This window comes from Leuresthes tenuis, unplaced genomic scaffold (genome assembly GCF_036924035.1).
Source record: "Leuresthes tenuis unplaced genomic scaffold, fLeuTen1.0.hap1 SCAF_19, whole genome shotgun sequence".
NCBI lineage: Eukaryota > Metazoa > Chordata > Actinopteri > Atheriniformes > Atherinopsidae > Leuresthes > Leuresthes tenuis.
In genome coordinates, this window is record NW_027325373.1 from 27,166,974 (window position 1) to 27,184,747 (window position 17,774).

At 43.5% G+C, this 17,774-nt stretch overlaps 1 protein-coding gene across 1 annotated transcript in view; it reads right to left on the reverse strand.

The window, feature by feature from the left end:
* Positions 1–17,774, reverse strand: part of ror2 (receptor tyrosine kinase-like orphan receptor 2) — a 71,086-nt gene that overhangs the window by 6,776 nt on the left and 46,536 nt on the right. The window contains exons 5-7 of the mRNA XM_072371427.1: positions 2,512–2,633; positions 2,097–2,411; positions 1,176–1,430 (exon numbers count right to left, since the gene is read on the reverse strand). Coding sequence (XP_072227528.1) covers positions 1,176–1,430; positions 2,097–2,411; positions 2,512–2,633 — 692 coding nt within the window. The remainder of the gene's footprint in view (positions 1–1,175; positions 1,431–2,096; positions 2,412–2,511; positions 2,634–17,774) is intronic.

The window sequence follows — 17,774 nt, forward strand, 5'->3', positions numbered from 1 at the left end:
TCTCTTTTTCATAAAATAAAAAAAACAAGGAGAGTTCAGAAATATCAGGATTAGAACTCAGGATTAAATCATTAGAAGTTGTCTATAGTGTTTCCCAAGAGGAACTGAATGAATTAAGGGAAACTAACCAAAGTAAACCCTGTATTCCGACCTGGGCTAAATCTGACCATCCAGAATTCTGACTTTGGACCTGACCAGCTCTGGGTCAGTTTGGAAAGGCTCAAGGGGAAGGGCACTCACACTCACGGTTTATGTGTTTGCCTCTTTCTTTTCTTTTTGTCACCGGCTTTACTGTTTGTGTCATTTTGTGGAGCAGCGGTAAATGTCTCTGCTGCTCTGCTCATGCCACTCTTACGCGCTCTCTCTCCCTCTGCCACCGAGCAAAACTGTCGTAATTACTGGGAGTCAGAACACTGGGCACACTTAAATCGGGGAAATGGGAGGTCAGACTAATGGACGAAAAAATATATTAATGTATGGTCGGAGAGATGGGAAGAAAAACTTTTGGGTTGTCGGAGAAATAGAGAGTCGGACTAATGGACACAAAAATTAAGAAATGTATTGTGAAACATAGGACGTCGGGGAAATGGGAAGTCGGACAGAGGCCATGCACCCGCAGCCAGGATCCCAGAGTGGCTGGGTGGCTGTCAGGAAGAAGAGTCATAGTCCTAAAGTCAAGCCCGTGGTTCACCATCAACCTGTCCACGTTTCAAATAGATTTTCTCCACTCAGCGACACACCCGCTGAGGACAAAACCCTGGTAATTGGCAGCTCTATAGTCAGAAACGTGGCATTAGCGACACCAGCGACCATAGTCAAATGCATTCCAGGGGCCAGAGCGGGCGACATAGAATCCTATTTAAAACTGCTGGCTAAGGATAAGCGTGAATACGGTAAAATAGTTATTCACGTCGGCGGTAATGACACCCGGTTACGCCAATCGGAGGTCACTAAAATTAATGTTGCATCGGTGTGTAATTTTGCCAAAACAATGTCGGACTCCGCAGTTTTCTCTGGACCCCTGCCAAATCTGACCAGTGATGACATGTTTAGTGACATTTGTTAGGTTTAGCATTGAAGTTTTTTATGTAAAGCTTTGGAACAACTCGCGTTAGTTTCAAATACTGACTTCAAAATTTTAAAGAAAGCAGTTATTATGGCATTTTGGTACTTACTGCAGGGAGAGATGTCACACAAGTCCATCCTGACCTGAGGGTCCATGGTGAAGCACCAAGGTGCTTGCATCTGGCCTCCAGGGTTACGACAGAAGTTCCGACTTCCCCAGAGCTCAGGGTATTCCTGAGACAGGTGGTGACTGTGAGGAATCTGAGCGCTCCATGGTTGGCAATAGTGACCAGATTTAGTAATGCTAACTGTGCCCCTATAGTCAGCCCCACTTCCATTGTAGCAGCTGTGTTCTGAGGGAGAATCTGCAAAACAGAGAACAGATCTTTATAACAGTATCTATTCAAAGGTCTTAATAAGGGGTGCCGTACTGGTTGAGCAGGCATCCCATGTACAGGTCGTAGTTCTTCAAGTCCCAGCCCGAGGCCCTTTGCTCCATGTCTTCCCCCACTCTCCTCCACTGCCGCCTTTCCTGTCTACACACTATCAAATAAAGACAACTAGTACTCAAACAAAAAAGCCTTAAACACTTTAAAGAACCTGTTTTACACAATCCCAGGAGTCTCATATCAACAAGGCTGATATGAGTTGTGTATGTGTAAGTGTGTATGTGTAAGCAATATGACACATTGATAGGAAATTCTGACCCGTTATACATTTGGTGTGATATCGCATTTGATGTACTGTCCAACCTTATGTAAATGAGTCATGTGGGCACTATGAGTCTTAGTTACTGTTGTGGATATGCCTTAATGATCTAGTGAGGAAAAATGTCTGGATGATCAAATACTGTAAAAATAACTGATTGATGAAGCCATTCATGTTCTGTATTTCATGTCTAAAAAGGGCCTAATGGTATAACGTGTCCCAATGTGCACAAAGTATTGTAATAATTTGTTAGTCATCTGTTTTGTCAGCAGGGGGTTTTCATATGTGCACTTTGATATGTGCATGCCAAGGCATGGACTTACATGAACCCAGTTTCTCTGGTGGCACTCCTATCCTAATACAGGAAGCAGCATCAGGTGTGCCTGTCTGTGGCAGTAGGTGGCAGCTGGGCAGCTCCAGCTGCATGAGAATCATTGGATTGGATCGGGCAATGGCATACTCAGCATGACAAAGGTTGTTCTCCAGAGCCTCGCACTCATCTCGACAGAGCTGACGGCGCCGGGGGCCCCTAGAGCTCTCGTCACACAGCGGGAAGACATAGTAGCAGAAGGATGGGATGGCAAACCTGGAGCACTGATCCGAGAGATGAGTGGAAGTGCCGATCATAGTGAAGGCAGCTTGCAGAAAGGAAGGAGAGAAACATGTTTGTACTTGTTTCAATATACTTAGATAATCTCAGATATTTCTTGTTGTCTGATGATGAATATATTTTCTTACCTGTGATTCGGTTCTCACTCTCTCCCTGTGTCTGCAGAGACTCCACATAGATGCTCTGGTTACCGATGAACCGAGCACAGGCGATGCCTCGGTATGGCTGGCAGAAGCCTTTATTACTCGTCCTGAAAAGAAAATCACACTTGAGGGACAAAGGCTCCTAAAATGCGTAACAGGCCATACTTTGTTGTCTGCAGCACTATCAGCAAGATCATTGACTTGTGTGGAAGGTAAAGGTGTTGTCCTTCATTTTACTGGCACGTGGCATTCAGTTGAGTGGAAGCTGGCCGTATGGCTACAAGGAGAAATTAAACAAATAAGTAAATAGATCGTAATCAGAACACACTTTTGCTGTGTGCCAACATATTGAGTTGTTGGGTCAGTGCTGGTGCTGAACACAAACGTGTTTGGGTCTAACCAGCTGATCTGAACTTGTTTGTAACTTAACTCTGCTGAACTCATTCATTCACAAAGTTTTTGGGGCTTAGTCTCTCGGGTCCGAGGTTAAAACCTGAGCTCATGACAAGAAATTTCCAAGCCCAAGGTGACGGTAATTAATCTATTATTTTAATATTATGCGGTGCTGCCAGCGCAACTCCACTTAAACGAGTACGGAAATCTCACGGTGTCACCACCACGGCTTTACACCACTGCGGTATACCGAAATACGGTATACCTTTTCACTCCTAATGCTGATGAATGAGTAAGACTCTCTGCTAAGTTGCTAAGTTAGCAAAAAACAAACCGGACTTTGTAATAAAGAAAAAAATAAAGAGCATGGCGGCGGCTATGGTGGGAAGTACCGCTCCTTTTGATTGCCAAACCCAGACGTGGAAGGAATATTGTGAAGTGCTCCACCATTTTTTTTAAGCTAATGACATCGACGATGCAGGTCGACAGAAAGCTATTTTGCTCAGTTCACTGGGCAGTCTGACTTACAGCCTCATGAGGAACTTAGTCAGCCCCACCAAGCCAAGTCGTTTAATGAACTTGTTAATGAAGTTATTAAAGGACCATGTCATTCCCCCAAACCCAGCGAGATTGTGCAGCGTTTCAAGTTTAATTGCAGAAACAGAAAGCATGGAGAAATAGTGATGGAATATGTGGCTGTTCTGCGGAAATTAGTACAAGACAGCAACTACGGAGACAAGTTATCTGAAATTATACGTGACAGACTGGTCTGTGGCATCGGAGATGACAGCATACAGCGTTGACTGTTGTCAGAACCGAATTTGAGCTTCGACATGGCACTGAAGCTGGCCCAGGCCATTGAGACAGCCAGCAAAGATGTAAAAGACTTACAATCTTTGGAGTTTGCGCCACCACCCATGAGGACACCTCAAGCAGTGCACAAAATGTCAACAAAACAGGCCCCTAGTTGGCAGCAGCATCAACATAAGGCTTGCTACAGGTGTGGAGCTGAGCAGCACAGAGCTGGGGACTGTAGATTTATCATAGAAACCAGTCACAAACGTGGTAAAGTTGGCCAGATTCAGAAAGTGTGCAGGTCCAAAGGCCCAGCTAGTAATGCAAAGACTAGATGGGGTGGTGTACAGAAGGGCAAGCAGGGGAGAACTTAGGGAGCAAATTATGTCAGCCTGGGGAAAGATGACAAAGATGACATTGAGACAGATGAAGTCATGTTCACACTGTACAAAACAGATAAACTGGATGTACCAGCAGAAAAGCCATTCATCGAGACACTGGCAGTGAGTGAGACAGACACTCAGTTTGAGATGGAATCAGGTTGTGGGGTAAAAGTGATGAACCACTCGGTGTTCAAAACATTAGGGGGAAAAGAGGCACCAAAGCTACGGCCATGTCGGGTCAGACTCAAAACATATACAGGGCATAGAGTAAAAGTCTTGGGAGCAGCTGTGGTTAAGGTGCAGCACAAAGGGCGAGTGAAAGACTTACCTATGGTAGCAGGTTCAGGGCCCAGTCTGGTAGGCAGGTACTGGATTAGGAGGCTAGGCTTACAGTGGAGATCAGCACGCCAGGTCTATCACATCCAGGAAGAACCCTCAGAAGAGGTACAGGTGAGACCAGAAACCCAAATCCATCATGTGAAAAAAAGAGACCATGGAGGAGGTACTGGGGGAGTATGGGGAGGTTTTCAACAACGAACTTGGGAGATTTAAAGCGAAAATATATGTGGACAAGGAAACAGCCCCCAGGTTTTTTTAAAGCCAGGCCCGTCCCATATGCCATGAGAAGAAGAGCTGAGGCTGAACTCAACCGTCTCCTTTCCCAAGAGATTACTGAACCAGTAAAAGATGCTGAGTGGGGCGCGCCTGTGGTCCCTGTGTTAAAACCTGATGAGACAGTAAGACTGTGTGGAGATTACAAACTGACCGTAAATCAGATCTCCAAACTGGAACAGTACCCAATCCCCAGAATTAAGGACCTGTTTGCTACTCTGTCAGGTGGACAGACGATCACAAAGTTAGATCTAAGTCATGCCTATCACCAGATTCCCCTGGATGAGGAAGCAAAGAAGTATGTGACCATAAATACACATCAAGTATTGTTCACATACAGAGTGCTACCTTTTGGCGTTTTATCAGCCCAGCGATATTCCAACGGACCGTGGAGGGACTGCTGCAGGGCATCCCTCATATCACCATCTTCCTTGATGACATTCTACTCACAGGGGAAGACGACCAAGAGCACCTGCAGACTCTGGCCATGGTGCTGAAACAGCTACAGGCAGCCGGTCTCAGACTTAAAAGAGCCAAATGCTTATTCATGAATGAGGAAGTGATGTTTCTGGGTCATAAGGTGGATGCAACAGGCCTGCACTCAGTCCATGAGAAGGTGCAAGCAATCCAAGAGGCACCCACACTTTCAAATGTGACAGAGTTAAAGGCATACCTTGGACTGTTAAACTATTACAACATGTTCCTGCCCAATCTGTCAACTGTTCTTGCTCTAGTGCACAAACTGCTACAAAAAGACACAGGGTGGCAGTGGGGGGAGGCACAACACATTGCTTTTGAAAGATCAAAAGAAATTATGCAGTCTGCTGAAGTGCTTGTGCATTACGACTCAGAGAAGGACATTGTGCTGTCATGTGATGCATCACCGTATGGAGTAGGTGCCGTGCTATCACATCAGATGCCAGATGGAGCTGAGAGGCCCATAGGATTCACCTCACGGACATTAAATGCAGCTGAGAAGAACTATTCACAACTGGATAAGGAAGTACTAGCAGTGATTTTTGGCATAAAACGTTTCCACAAGTACATTTATGGACTGAAATTCACTATAGTGACAGATCACAAGCCCTTGTTGTCACTTTTCAGTGAGATGTGAGCCGTACCACAGATGGCCTCACCCAGAATCCAAAGCTGGGCGGTAACCTTGAGAGCCTACGAATACACGATAGTGCATAAGGAAGGGAAGTATCACTGCAATGCGGATGCCCTGAGCTGCCTGCCTTTACCAAAAAAAGGGGAGTGGAGAAACTGGAAGAGAGAGTTCTCATGCTGGAGAGCTCTGACATCACACTGGTGACAGCCGATCAAGTGAAAGCATGGACAGACAAAGATCCAGTACTCTCGAATGTGCAGAAGATGGTACGAAATTTCAAAACTCCTCCCGTTTCAGTTTTGCCCCCTATGAGGTGAGGAAACATGAACTCAGTATCCAGAACGGGTGTGTGTTATGGGGCTCGAGAGTGATTGTGCCAAATCCTGGTCAAGCAAATGTTATGAGGCAACTTCATCAGTGCCACCCTGGAGTGTCCAGAATGAAGGCACTGGCTAGAAGTTATGTATGGTGGCCAAAGTTGGACAAAGAGGTGGAGGAGACTATAAAGGCCTGTACAACATGTCAAGAGCACCACAACATTCCTGCACCAGCTCCATTACACCCCTGGGATTGGCCTAACAAACTGTGGAGCCGTCTCCATGTGGATTATGCCCGACTGTTTATGGAAAAATAGTTCTTTGTACTCATTGATGCACATTCAAAGTGGATGGATGTGTATCCAGTGAAATCTGCCACTTCAGCCACCACAATCGAGTGCCTGCGTACAAGTTTCAGTAACCATGGACTGCCTGAGTTGTTGGTGTCTAATAATGGCACTTGTTTCCCCAGCACCGAGTTCAAAGACTTCCTGAACAAAAATGGTATCTGTCATGTGACCTCTGCACCCTACCATGGGTTAGCAGAGAGAGGGGTACAAACATTCAAGAGAATGATGAAAAAATGTTCAGAAGGCACACTGACAGCTAAGGTAGCCAGAGTGTTATTTAGCTACAGAGTGACTCCTCACACCACAACAGGTCTATCCCCAGCCGAGCTACTTCTCAGGAGGAAGCTACGTTGCAAGACAGATAAAAGATCACAACAAGAAGGCAAAAGGACGCTGGTTCAAAACAGGAGACTCAGTGCTGACCCAGAACTTCAGTCTAGGATCCAAGTGGATCCCGGGAATTATTGAGTCGGTGACTGGACCAATGTCATACAAAGTTATGCTGGGTGATGGGAGAGCAGTGAAGAGACATGTGGACCACATTCACACTCACCACCAGAGACCAGGAAAATGCAACAGCAACCAACCAGCTGACTCTATTCAGCCAAATAAGGCCGAAGAGAAAAATGAAGCATGGCTGGAAGCTGAGGAAGTGCTACTCAGTGGTGACAAGTTGGAGGAGCCAGCAGCTGTTGAAGCTGTAGGAAGCTCAGAGACTGAACAAAGAACTGTTACAAATGCAACTCCAGTAAAGAGACAGTTAAAAAGGGAAACTAAGTTGCCCAGTTATCTTAAAGATTTTAAGTTGAACTAAAGTGAAAGTTAATAGTGTTGGTTGGCACTTAACCAGAGTTAAAGACAGTTATAAGGTTTCTGTGAGTTGTATAGAAAATGCTTAAGGGGAGAGGGATGTAATAACTGTGAAAACACTGTGAGAAAATATACATGTCCACTAGGGGACAGTGAGTCAGAGTTAGATGTTGTTAAAGACTCAGAGATGAGTAACAAAAAACAAAAATAAATTACCCAAAGTTACAGCTTGATTTACCACACTGCCGTTCCTGCTTTCCCTGTCTTTTGTCCTCTGTGTGACAATGTCTGAACTAAAATGGGATTTGTAACTTGAAAAATCTACCAAGAAGGCTCAGCAAGGGGGGACGCTGTTGGACACCAAGCTTATAGGACGAGTCTCACTTTTGCTCCGTGAGTTTGTGCTTGTTTTGAACTTATTAACACTGTTTATTTTCACTAGTTCACTAGCCAATGCACAATTTTGTGCATTGGCTGGGTCAGTTTCGGTGTGTTTTTGAGGAATTTCAAACGATAATGGCTGCTGCACGTGGAAACTCAGCTCACACAGGCTGTGCTAAGGCTTCTCCGTCGAATGAGCCCGCATCTCTGCCGAAGGCGGTCACAGACCTGAAGTATGTGCCCAATTTGGATCACCTCCAGGCTATGTTAGACCAGTTGAAGAGGGACATTTGCGGCAAAATAGACTCGCTGTCTTGCAAGGTTCGAGTGGACATTTCTTCGGGAAGAGAGGAACTTAGGCATGCAATTCAACGATGCAACAAAAACTTAGCTCCCATGATCAGGCTATCACGGAGTTGCAAGGTGCGCGCGCACCTTCTAACTTCACTGGATTCAACAGTTTTCACGCTGAAAGCCGAGGTCAAGCTGCTGACTGATAAATGTCAGGACCTGGAGGGTAGAACAAGGAGGAACAACATATGGCTGGTAGGTGTGCTGGAGGTGGCTAAAGGTGTGCGCCCAACCGAATATATTGCCCAGCTGCTGATGGACTCCCTCGGTCTGGATGACTTGCACCTGCCTGACCGTGCGCATCGCACTCTCCGACCCAAGCCCAGTGATGGTAAACCACCCCGACCCTTTGTGATGCGTGTGCACTTCTTTCATGTAAGGAATGACATTTTAGGTTTCCAAGGACTCTTCTCTTCCAAAGCAAAAGACTGTTCCTTTTTCCTGACTATACTTCATCGGTTGCAAAGAAACGTGCTGCATTCACGGATGTTAAACGTCTGTTACATTCGTGTCCTGGAGTGAAGTTTGGATTGAGGTTTCCTGCGACTTTGAGGGTCACTCTTCCTGGTGGAGCAACACACACCTTTGAAGACCCAGCCACTGCAATGGACTTTGTCAAGGTGAACTTAAAGACAATTAAAGTCTCTCCTGGAGCTTCAGCTTGAAGGTGGCTGACAGTTTGTTTGGTAAGCTGGGAGTAAAGTTGACCCATTTTCTGTTGGTAAACCACCCTGCTTTGAGTTTGTGATACCTGGATTTGAGTCACTTGTGAAATTTTACTACTGTGTTTGCTTACATATTTATATTATGTTTTATTACAAACTCGGATGAGCACTACTGGTTTGTGCTGTTAACGGAGCGTGTTAGGATGTTTTTGGTAGTTTGTGGGATTTGCTCGCATCTTGTTTGGGAAGACGCTTCAGCTCGTGTGGTGGTAGATGGTTGTGTGAGGAGTTCTGCCTTTTTCTCTTTCTGTGTGTTTTGTATTTTATCAAGTCAGGTCGCCCATGTTTTACTTTATCTCTGACTGTTATACATTCCACGCTGCAGTGTACACTAATACTTGATTAGCATGCAGCAGTCTAGGATGCCACGACATTGGGCGCATTCCCACTGTAGGAACCTTCTGCAGTTCCTATAACCTTTTCAGGATTAGGGCATTAAGCATTCTGACATACAGGAACTAGAGACCACGGCCCTCAGTTCCTATAACCATTTTAGCTCCTTCTCCGAGGTGTTTTCTGGGTTCCACAGGAACATGACGTAGGTGTTTGGTGGCTGGTAGCTCCGCCCCTTATCTGAAATATTTTCTCATACGACACGGACACAACCAGCGCCTGTTTAATAAGTTAAACTTAGACTCCTTTCGTCTCCTTTGTCTGCGGCGCTCTGCTCTCCTTCTTTCCTCCATGAAACGAAGAAGTATCGCCTGCTGCTGGATTCTTCGTCTCCTGACTCTCGCTGTGCGCTCTTCCAGCCTCCATCTTAGACGCCTGATGTGATCGTCCATGATTAATATCACCATCATGCAGACCATGAACACGGTGGCCTCCTCGCTCTCCATATTAGCTTCTTGGTGGTGTTGTTTTCTTCTCTCCTTACTTGTCGCGGGTTTAGTTTTGTTTTGTTATGTTTTGAGTGTGACGCTAAAGTAATACATCAGTTGCGTCACATCAGACCCTGTCAAGGTCCCTGACTCCTGTGCGAATGCAAAATGAAACAGTTCCCTTGGGGAAGGGCAATTCTTATAACAAAATTCAAGGTGGACAGTTCTTAGAACGTCTCTGTCCAAATGCGGCTAATCAGGGACAGGACTCAAATTTGTTAGCTGGAACTTTAAGGTCTAAATCAGCCTATTAAATGTAGTAAGGTTCTTCACCACCTTCAACAATTAGGTGTCTATATTGTTTTCCTTCAAGAGACCCATTCAAAATCTTCCAGCCATACCAGATTAAAGGGGAGGTGGGTCAGTAAAGTATTCAATTCTAACTTCAATGGTAAATCTAGGGGTGTTGCAATTTTGATTCACAAATCGGTTCCTTTTGTGTGCTCTAATGTTATAGTTGAACCCAATGGAAGGTTTGTGTTTGTAACGGGGCAGCTACATAGTAATTCTGTGATTCTGGCCAATGTGTATGGTCCAAACTGGGATGACGACAAATTTTTCCACCAATTGTTCGCCAAGTTACCTGACATGTCCACACATCTACTTACTATGGGGGGTGACTTCAACTGTTGGCTTAATCCTGTATTAGATCATTCTTCTACTAGAACGGTAGTGTTCTCGGTCTTGGATCCATGGCGCTTTCTTAATCCATCTAATAAAATGTATTCTTTTTTTTTCTCATGTGCATCACTCTTGTATTGATTTTTTTTTTTTTCTGGACAACCGATTTCTCCATTCTGTTCAGTCTTACTCTTATGATACTATTCTAATATCAGACCAACCACACTGGAGTTATTCATACAGGAACGCGAATGTACGTTCCCCCCTCAATATGTGCTTGCTATCTAATGAGGACTTTGCTAAGTTTGTTTATAATCAAATTGATTTTTATTATCTTATTACCAACAGCACTCCAGGGATCTCAGCCTCCCTTCTCTGGGAGACTTTGAAAGCATTAAAGATTTCATACAGCAGCTATGAGAACAAAGGAAAAAAATTAGGAATTGAGGTTACAAATCTCCCAGCTCGATAATATCTCTGCTTCCTCCCCATCCCCTAACATATATAAAGATCATCTCTCTTTTTAGGCTGAGTTTGATGTTCTTTCTACAAATGAGGTTGAGGAACTCTTATTTAAGGCTAAATATTGTTATTATGAATCAGGGGGAACCAAACTTTTGGCCCATCTGCTTTCACAGGCTTCCTCCTCTCAGCAGATTCCACAAATTCATACTCCTTCTGGCATCACAGTTTTGCTCCTTGATTTTTTTTTTACTCTGATCTGTCAGCCATGAATAGTTTTTTTGACTCACTGGAGTTGGATGCTGATACTGCTGAGCGGTTAGAGGGCCCAATCACCATAGATGATGGTGGGCTACATTTTCTATGTTGTCTGGAAAATGTCCAGGCCTGGACAGTTTTCCAACAGAGTTTTGAAAGACCTTTTTTGACAAATTATAACCAGTTTTGATCAAAATGTTCAATTAATCTCTTACTCTTTCCAAATTACTTAAGACTCTAAATCAGGCCTCTATATCATTACTCTTAAAAAATAATAAGGATCCTCTGTCCTGCTCAAGCTACCATCCAATTAGTCTTATCTGTAGATGTAAAACTTCTATCCAAATTATTAGCTTGGCGACTAGAATGAGTTTTGCCTTTGATAATCTCCCCTGATCATACAGGTTTTGTCCAGAACAGACATGGGTTCTTTAATCTCACACGACTTCTTAATGTTGTTTATAATCCCTCTACGTCAGTGGGGCCAGAATCTGTAATTTCATTAGACGCGGAGAAGGCCAGGAGTTCATTTCTTGGATTAAGTTGCTTTATTCATCTCCTGTGGCTTCAGTCAGAACTAATGACAGATTATTTCCATTTGTACCTTTGTGTCCTCTGAGTTCTCTTCTATTTGCTGTTGCTATTGAACCTCTGGCTACTGCGCTTCGTTCAGAGCCACGCATCACTAGAATTATAAGTCTTGAACAGAAGGTCTCCCTGTTTCCAATCTCTCTGTCTCAGTTCCAGCTGCTCCTGACATCCTTAGTTCATTTGGTCAGATTTCAGCCTATAAACTAAATTTGGACAAGAGTGAGCGGTTTCCTTTAAATCAAGGGGCCCGAAATGCTGCTCAGGGTTTCCCCATTCAAAATGGTTCCATTTGGCTTTAATTACCATGGTATCCAGATTAGAGACCGATTTGAAGATTTGTTCAAAAATAATTTTGCCCCTTTGTTAGATCAGATACAGAAGGACTTTCAACAGTGGTCTCTGTTGCCTCTTATCCTTGTGGCTGGGGTTAATTCGGTTAAGATGAACATCCTCCACAATTGTCTCATCTCTGCCAGTGTCTGCCTGTCTTTCTCCCGCTTTTTTTTCTTCTCACAAATTAGAAAAAATTAAATCACTGAGTTTATACGGAACAGGAAGGTCCATCGATTGCGAAAGGAGCTGTTGCAGAGACTTAAGACCCTGGGGGGCTTGGCCCTTCCTAACCTGAGATTTTATTACTGGGCCTACTCCATCTTTCGAGTAATTCAGCTTTGGATCTCTCTGTAGGGGAAACCAGTTCCTCCTACATGGTTGAGTATGGAGATGTTTTCTGCTAAACCTGCTTCATTGACTGCTCTCATCCACGCTCCTCTTAGCTTTTCGTAATATTAGGACTTGATTAAAAAAAATAATCTAATTTATTAGAGGCTTTGTAAATAATGAATTGAAATTAATCGCATATAAATATTTGACCTGAAAACAGTGAGAAGCAATTTTTTTCACATGGATTTTAGTATACCATTGAATAATGACTGAATACATAAGCTTAAGCAACAAAACATTGTTTTTTTTTCCCAAGGTGGTACTTAATCAACCGTGCTCTTATCGACGCTTCCATCCATCCGTCTGGTTTTTAAAGAAAATAAATAAATGTATGCCTTTTAATGGACAGGACAGGTAAAAAGAGACAGAAAACAGAAAGGGGGGAATGACACTCAGTCAAAGGCCGTCCGATGCGGGATTCGAACAGGCGCCGACTGCAGCGAGGACTGTAGCCTCTATACGGGGGGCGCCCACTGCTACCTACCGACCATCCGTCTGCTTTTTAAAACAAAATTTGGTTTGTTGTCTGAAGTCAGCGGTGGCATCAGATTATTTTTTTCTGGTTCAACTACGGTGGGGCTAACCCATACAGCGGTGGGGCTCAAATCAATGCCATAATGTGAATGTATATTCAATAAAACATCACCTCCACAGCTAGAAAGACACACGGACACAGAGAGAGAGAGAGATGGTATAGTTAATAGTTAAGCCCTTAAAGCCATATATAGTCTACCACACAACAGCCAAGAGTCAAAACACAGCCCCGACAAATTAAGTATGCTATTTAGGCAACAAGACCGCAGCGAGGAAGAGCATGAAACAGGCAATAAAAACAATATTAAAACTCACCAGGTTGAGGTTGACAATTAATACATTCCACTGGGTTTTGGGACATGCATGCACTCAAAGCGCGCTCACGTGAGTGACGTACATGATGTGAGTGACAGCTGTCATCACAGCTGCCTGCGTGGAGGCGCTGCTGGACTCCGCACTTCTCCTGGTTTTATGGTGGGGCTAACGGTAGAGCTAACACAGTTCATGGTGGGGCTATAGCCCAACAAAGCCCTACCCTGGCGCCGCCAATATCTGAAGTCATGAGCGTTAGTTGGTGCTCCAGTATAATCGGTATGCCTGAAACTCATCCAGTGAGAAACGCTCCGCGGTGCAAAAATAAATGCGTCCCGTCCCTAAATAATATCTTAGTTAAATCCACTTTTAAAATTTGGAAGAAATTTCAACGCTACTTTGGGCTACAGCTTCCTAGCACCTTTATCAGCTAACCCTGTTTTTCATCCTTCCTTAATTGATGGGGCTTTTTCTCTGTGGTCTGACTAGGAATCAAAGCATTTAGGGACATGTATATTATGTATATTATTATGTATATTTGCATCCTTTCACCAACTCTCTGAGAAATTCCATTTGCCTAGACAGCATTTTTTTCGATATCTTCAAGTGCGTAGTTTCATCCTCAATCTTAGCCCAGTCTCCCAGAGGCCTCTCTAATTGACTCCTTTTTAATCCCATTTCCTACCATTAAGGGTGCTATTTCACGTTTATACAACCTTATTTATTCTTTGCAGCTTACCCCGCAGCATAAAATTGAAACCCAATGGGAGGAGGATGTAGGGGAGGAGATCTCGGTGAAACAGTGGGATGCCATTTTGCATCGGGTTCACTCTTCATCTACTTGTGCTAGACATGGTCTGACCCAGTGCAAAATTCTACATCATACCCATCTCACTCAAGTTAGGCTCTCCAAAATCTATAATGATGTCGATTCCCTGTGCGTAAGATGTCATCAGGCTCCAGCTACCCATGTCCATATGTTTTGGTCTTGCCCTTCAATTTCAAATTCAATTTTTGGACACAGATATTCAACTCTATTTCTGTTTGTACAAAGGTTCAATTTGATCCACCAGCATGTACCGCTTTGTTTGGGGTTCTACATCCTACTCTGCAGCTTCCTAAATATACAGCTGACTTTGTAGTCTTTGTCTCCTTATTGGCTAGACGTTTGATTCTATTGAGGTGGAAGTCTGCTGTGCCGCCTTCTCACTGCTCTTGGATCAGGGACATCCTTCAGTTTGTGAAGGTGGAGAAAGTTAGGTGCTCGATACATGGTTCACTTGCAAAGTTTAATAAAACTTAGGGTCCATTTTGACTTTTACTTCTATTGAAGAGTAGCCACCCTGATTGTCTACTAATTGTGAGTTTTTCTTGTGTGAATTTGTAGCATGCGGGAAATGTTTTTTTATTTATCTCTGTTTTAGTGAACATATTGGAATTTTATTTAGCAGTAGGTGATCAATTTGGGTTTTGGTTTTGCTCTATGTATTTGTTTTTTGTAATTTTTTACTATTAGTTATTTCTTATCCAATTTAATTTTATCTTGTTATACTTGACACTGTATTGACTCTCAAAATTAAATGTCACCTCTTGACTTTGTTATGTCACTGAAAAATCAATAAACAAATGTTTAAAAAAAAAGAAAAAAAAAGAAGGCTCAGCAAACCTGAAAGACCAATGACTGACATACAAAGTCAAATTGCTTTAAAAGCTTTTGGAACCTTGACAATAGATTTAGCTTTGAAAGAACAGAGAGAGAGAGACTAAAGATCAGCATCCATAATGCCATGATTTTACAGGACCACATTACTGCAAATTGCTTCCCAGCCAAGCATGAATTAGCATGTCATGGTAACAATGGGAGTACAAGCTCTTCTAATTGTAGCTACTAAAACAAACAAAGCCCAGATCTGTCCTTTTGCATTATGTGGCAAAAAAATTGGTGTCCCTGTGAAGTGAAGGGGCATCTTTAGGATTTGATTAGATAAGTCATGACAGAGGAGCATCTGCTGTAGCCAAGTATGTCAAAAAGCTGGTAACTCAGATATATGCCTGTCATGTCATCAGAGCTTAATGGGGTGCATGCCAAGATTAAAGAAAGCTTCCTGAGGCCATGTTTACCACTGTTATGCACACAAATTGAACCTGGTGGAGTGCACAACGTTTTCAAAAAACAGTTGAGGGACTAGAGACAACTCCACGAAGCGCAGCCCCTTACTGAATGATGCTGTGAAAAGACATTTTCCAAGAGCAGCACCCATGAGATGGGGCTCCAATTCCACACTGCTGTAGACAATAAGCATATATCAATCTGATCTGTGTGCTGTGTGCGAATAACAAAAACCAGACCGTTGGGATAATGGCACCCTAATGACTGCCACTGGATATGAGCGGTGGCCGTCAAACGTAAGCATGTTTTGAGCAGTAATGGACATTGGATTTTGTTGTGCGCAAAACCGCGACACTACTGGTTTTGTGGAATGCCAGGGACGGGAGTTTGACAGAAATACGTCACACTCGGCCAAAGAAATAAAGCCAAAACTCAGATGAGAGATGAGAGGAAATCATCAGTGTTAAACTGAAAACTAGGTTTGATCATTTTGGTGAGCTAGCTCACAACATGCTCCAAACAGCAGAGCCTGTCAAAGTATACCAGGTTTTTTACTTTGTTAGACTAAAGGCTGAGCTCGTCTGACCGTATAGCTCACAAACAGCGAGTAACCAACATAAATCCCCTGAACAGCTTCGTAGCTTTTTGGTGTAGAGGGATCTCATTTACCTGAGGGGACAAAGTTACCCCAGCTGGTGCTCACTATACCAGCTACAGCAATGTCTGTGGAAAGGTCATTTTCTGTTTTAAAAAGACTCAAAACGTACAGTCAGAATCGGACTGACCACGGACAACTTTCATCACTGGAAATAGTCTCCATTTAGACTGATTGGTAGTCTCAATGGAGGTTTGGAAGTTGGAAGTTTACTCTATTTATTTTATTTGTATTGAATGAGTATGAATTGAGATGGCAAATTAAAAACACACACAGGGTGCAGAGGAAATGCACTCTATGTCTGAGACGTTATGACTTTTATCATTTTTTTGAGCTCCTATAAACTTAATGTTCTTCCTTGGCCAAACATGTACCTTTACCTACTTACGTGTGCGTAAACAGTGCTGATATGAGACATGAAACACTGCCAGTAGTCAGTGTGAACCTGGAAAGATAGTATAAATGAGTCCATGTGCACATCTGCTAAAACTAAAATTCATGTTCCTTTTCTCGGTTCCAGGGTTTTATACCCGATTTCTTCTTCCATCTCATTCAATTTTTCAACACACAAAATAAAATAGATAACAGGGAAACTCGTTTTCTGTGGATTCAGTTGTATTTGGTTGAACTGTCTTTTTGTTTTTTTGGGATTTTCAGGTCATGTTTTGTTTAGCTTTATTTCCCTTTTTATTTTGAAAAACGTTTTTCTTGTGGAAAATCTCACATTGTTGGAATGTTACTATTCCAGTAATCACAGTAAGAAGGGAGATATGCAGAGGATGTGGGACCAATGGAAGCATCTAACATAACTAAGAAACCTGTTTTCTAATGTTCAGAAAAGGAATCGGTTATCACAACAAGAGATTGATGATATCCCTCAAAGATGCTACAGCAGGGGGAGCCAGGTGACAGGTCGGGGGGGTACATCATAACCCCCAACACCATCCGAGGATGGGTATCATGCCCCATTAGAGTGCCCTGATAACCCTTACACAAGGGCACCTGACCTGAGATGGAAGAGCATGGATAAGCTGGATACTTGGAGCCTGCGTGGCCCTTTGCCACGGCTAAGGCTGCTGTTTCACCTCACGTTCATGTTAGAAACCGTCTTCGTTCTCAGAGTAACTGCCCACATACTTGCCTGTGTAGTACACGAGGATTTCACAAGGACGTACACCTGATCACTCTGACCGGAAGCTGCTGCCGGATTTACAGGATGTAGCAGAAGCATTCTGACAAATGGTGAGAATGGGCTGAACAGAAGACGTTAGGTTTGAAACCTCAAAAGTGAGCTTACACACCCTCTACTGGTCACCTACATATTACAGCTTGTATATGCTTAACATTCATTTCTAACAGCAATTGTATTTTAAGAACCTTCTGAAGGTGTGCTAGAAGATGTGAATGCAGCATCACTTAGGTTCACTTACTCCTGGGACCATCACAGAGACCCATAAGCTGATGTGCAACACAGCTGCAGTGATCCTTAAGATCTGGTTGAGAAGGCACACAAGAGAAGCTGAAGCCAGGAGAATAAATAAGATGTTGTCCACTCAACCATCCAGGTACACTCAGTGGCAGGGTAATAAGATGAAAATAAACTCACCCAGACTAAGACTGAACAATACTGAAAAAGCATCACATAACACCAATGCTCTATGGCTAGTGGGACTGAGAGCTGACCACAGCAATCTCCCAGAACAGGAACCAGTTGGTGGCAGCCAAGAAAGACTCAAGTATGAAAAGTTGGAGCAAGGAGATGCTCTGTCCCCACCGCTGTTCTGCACAGGCTCGGAACCCCCTCAAACACATCATCAGAAAATTCAGACATTTCAGACGTCTAAATTAGCTGCAACTTTATCTGAATAATCCA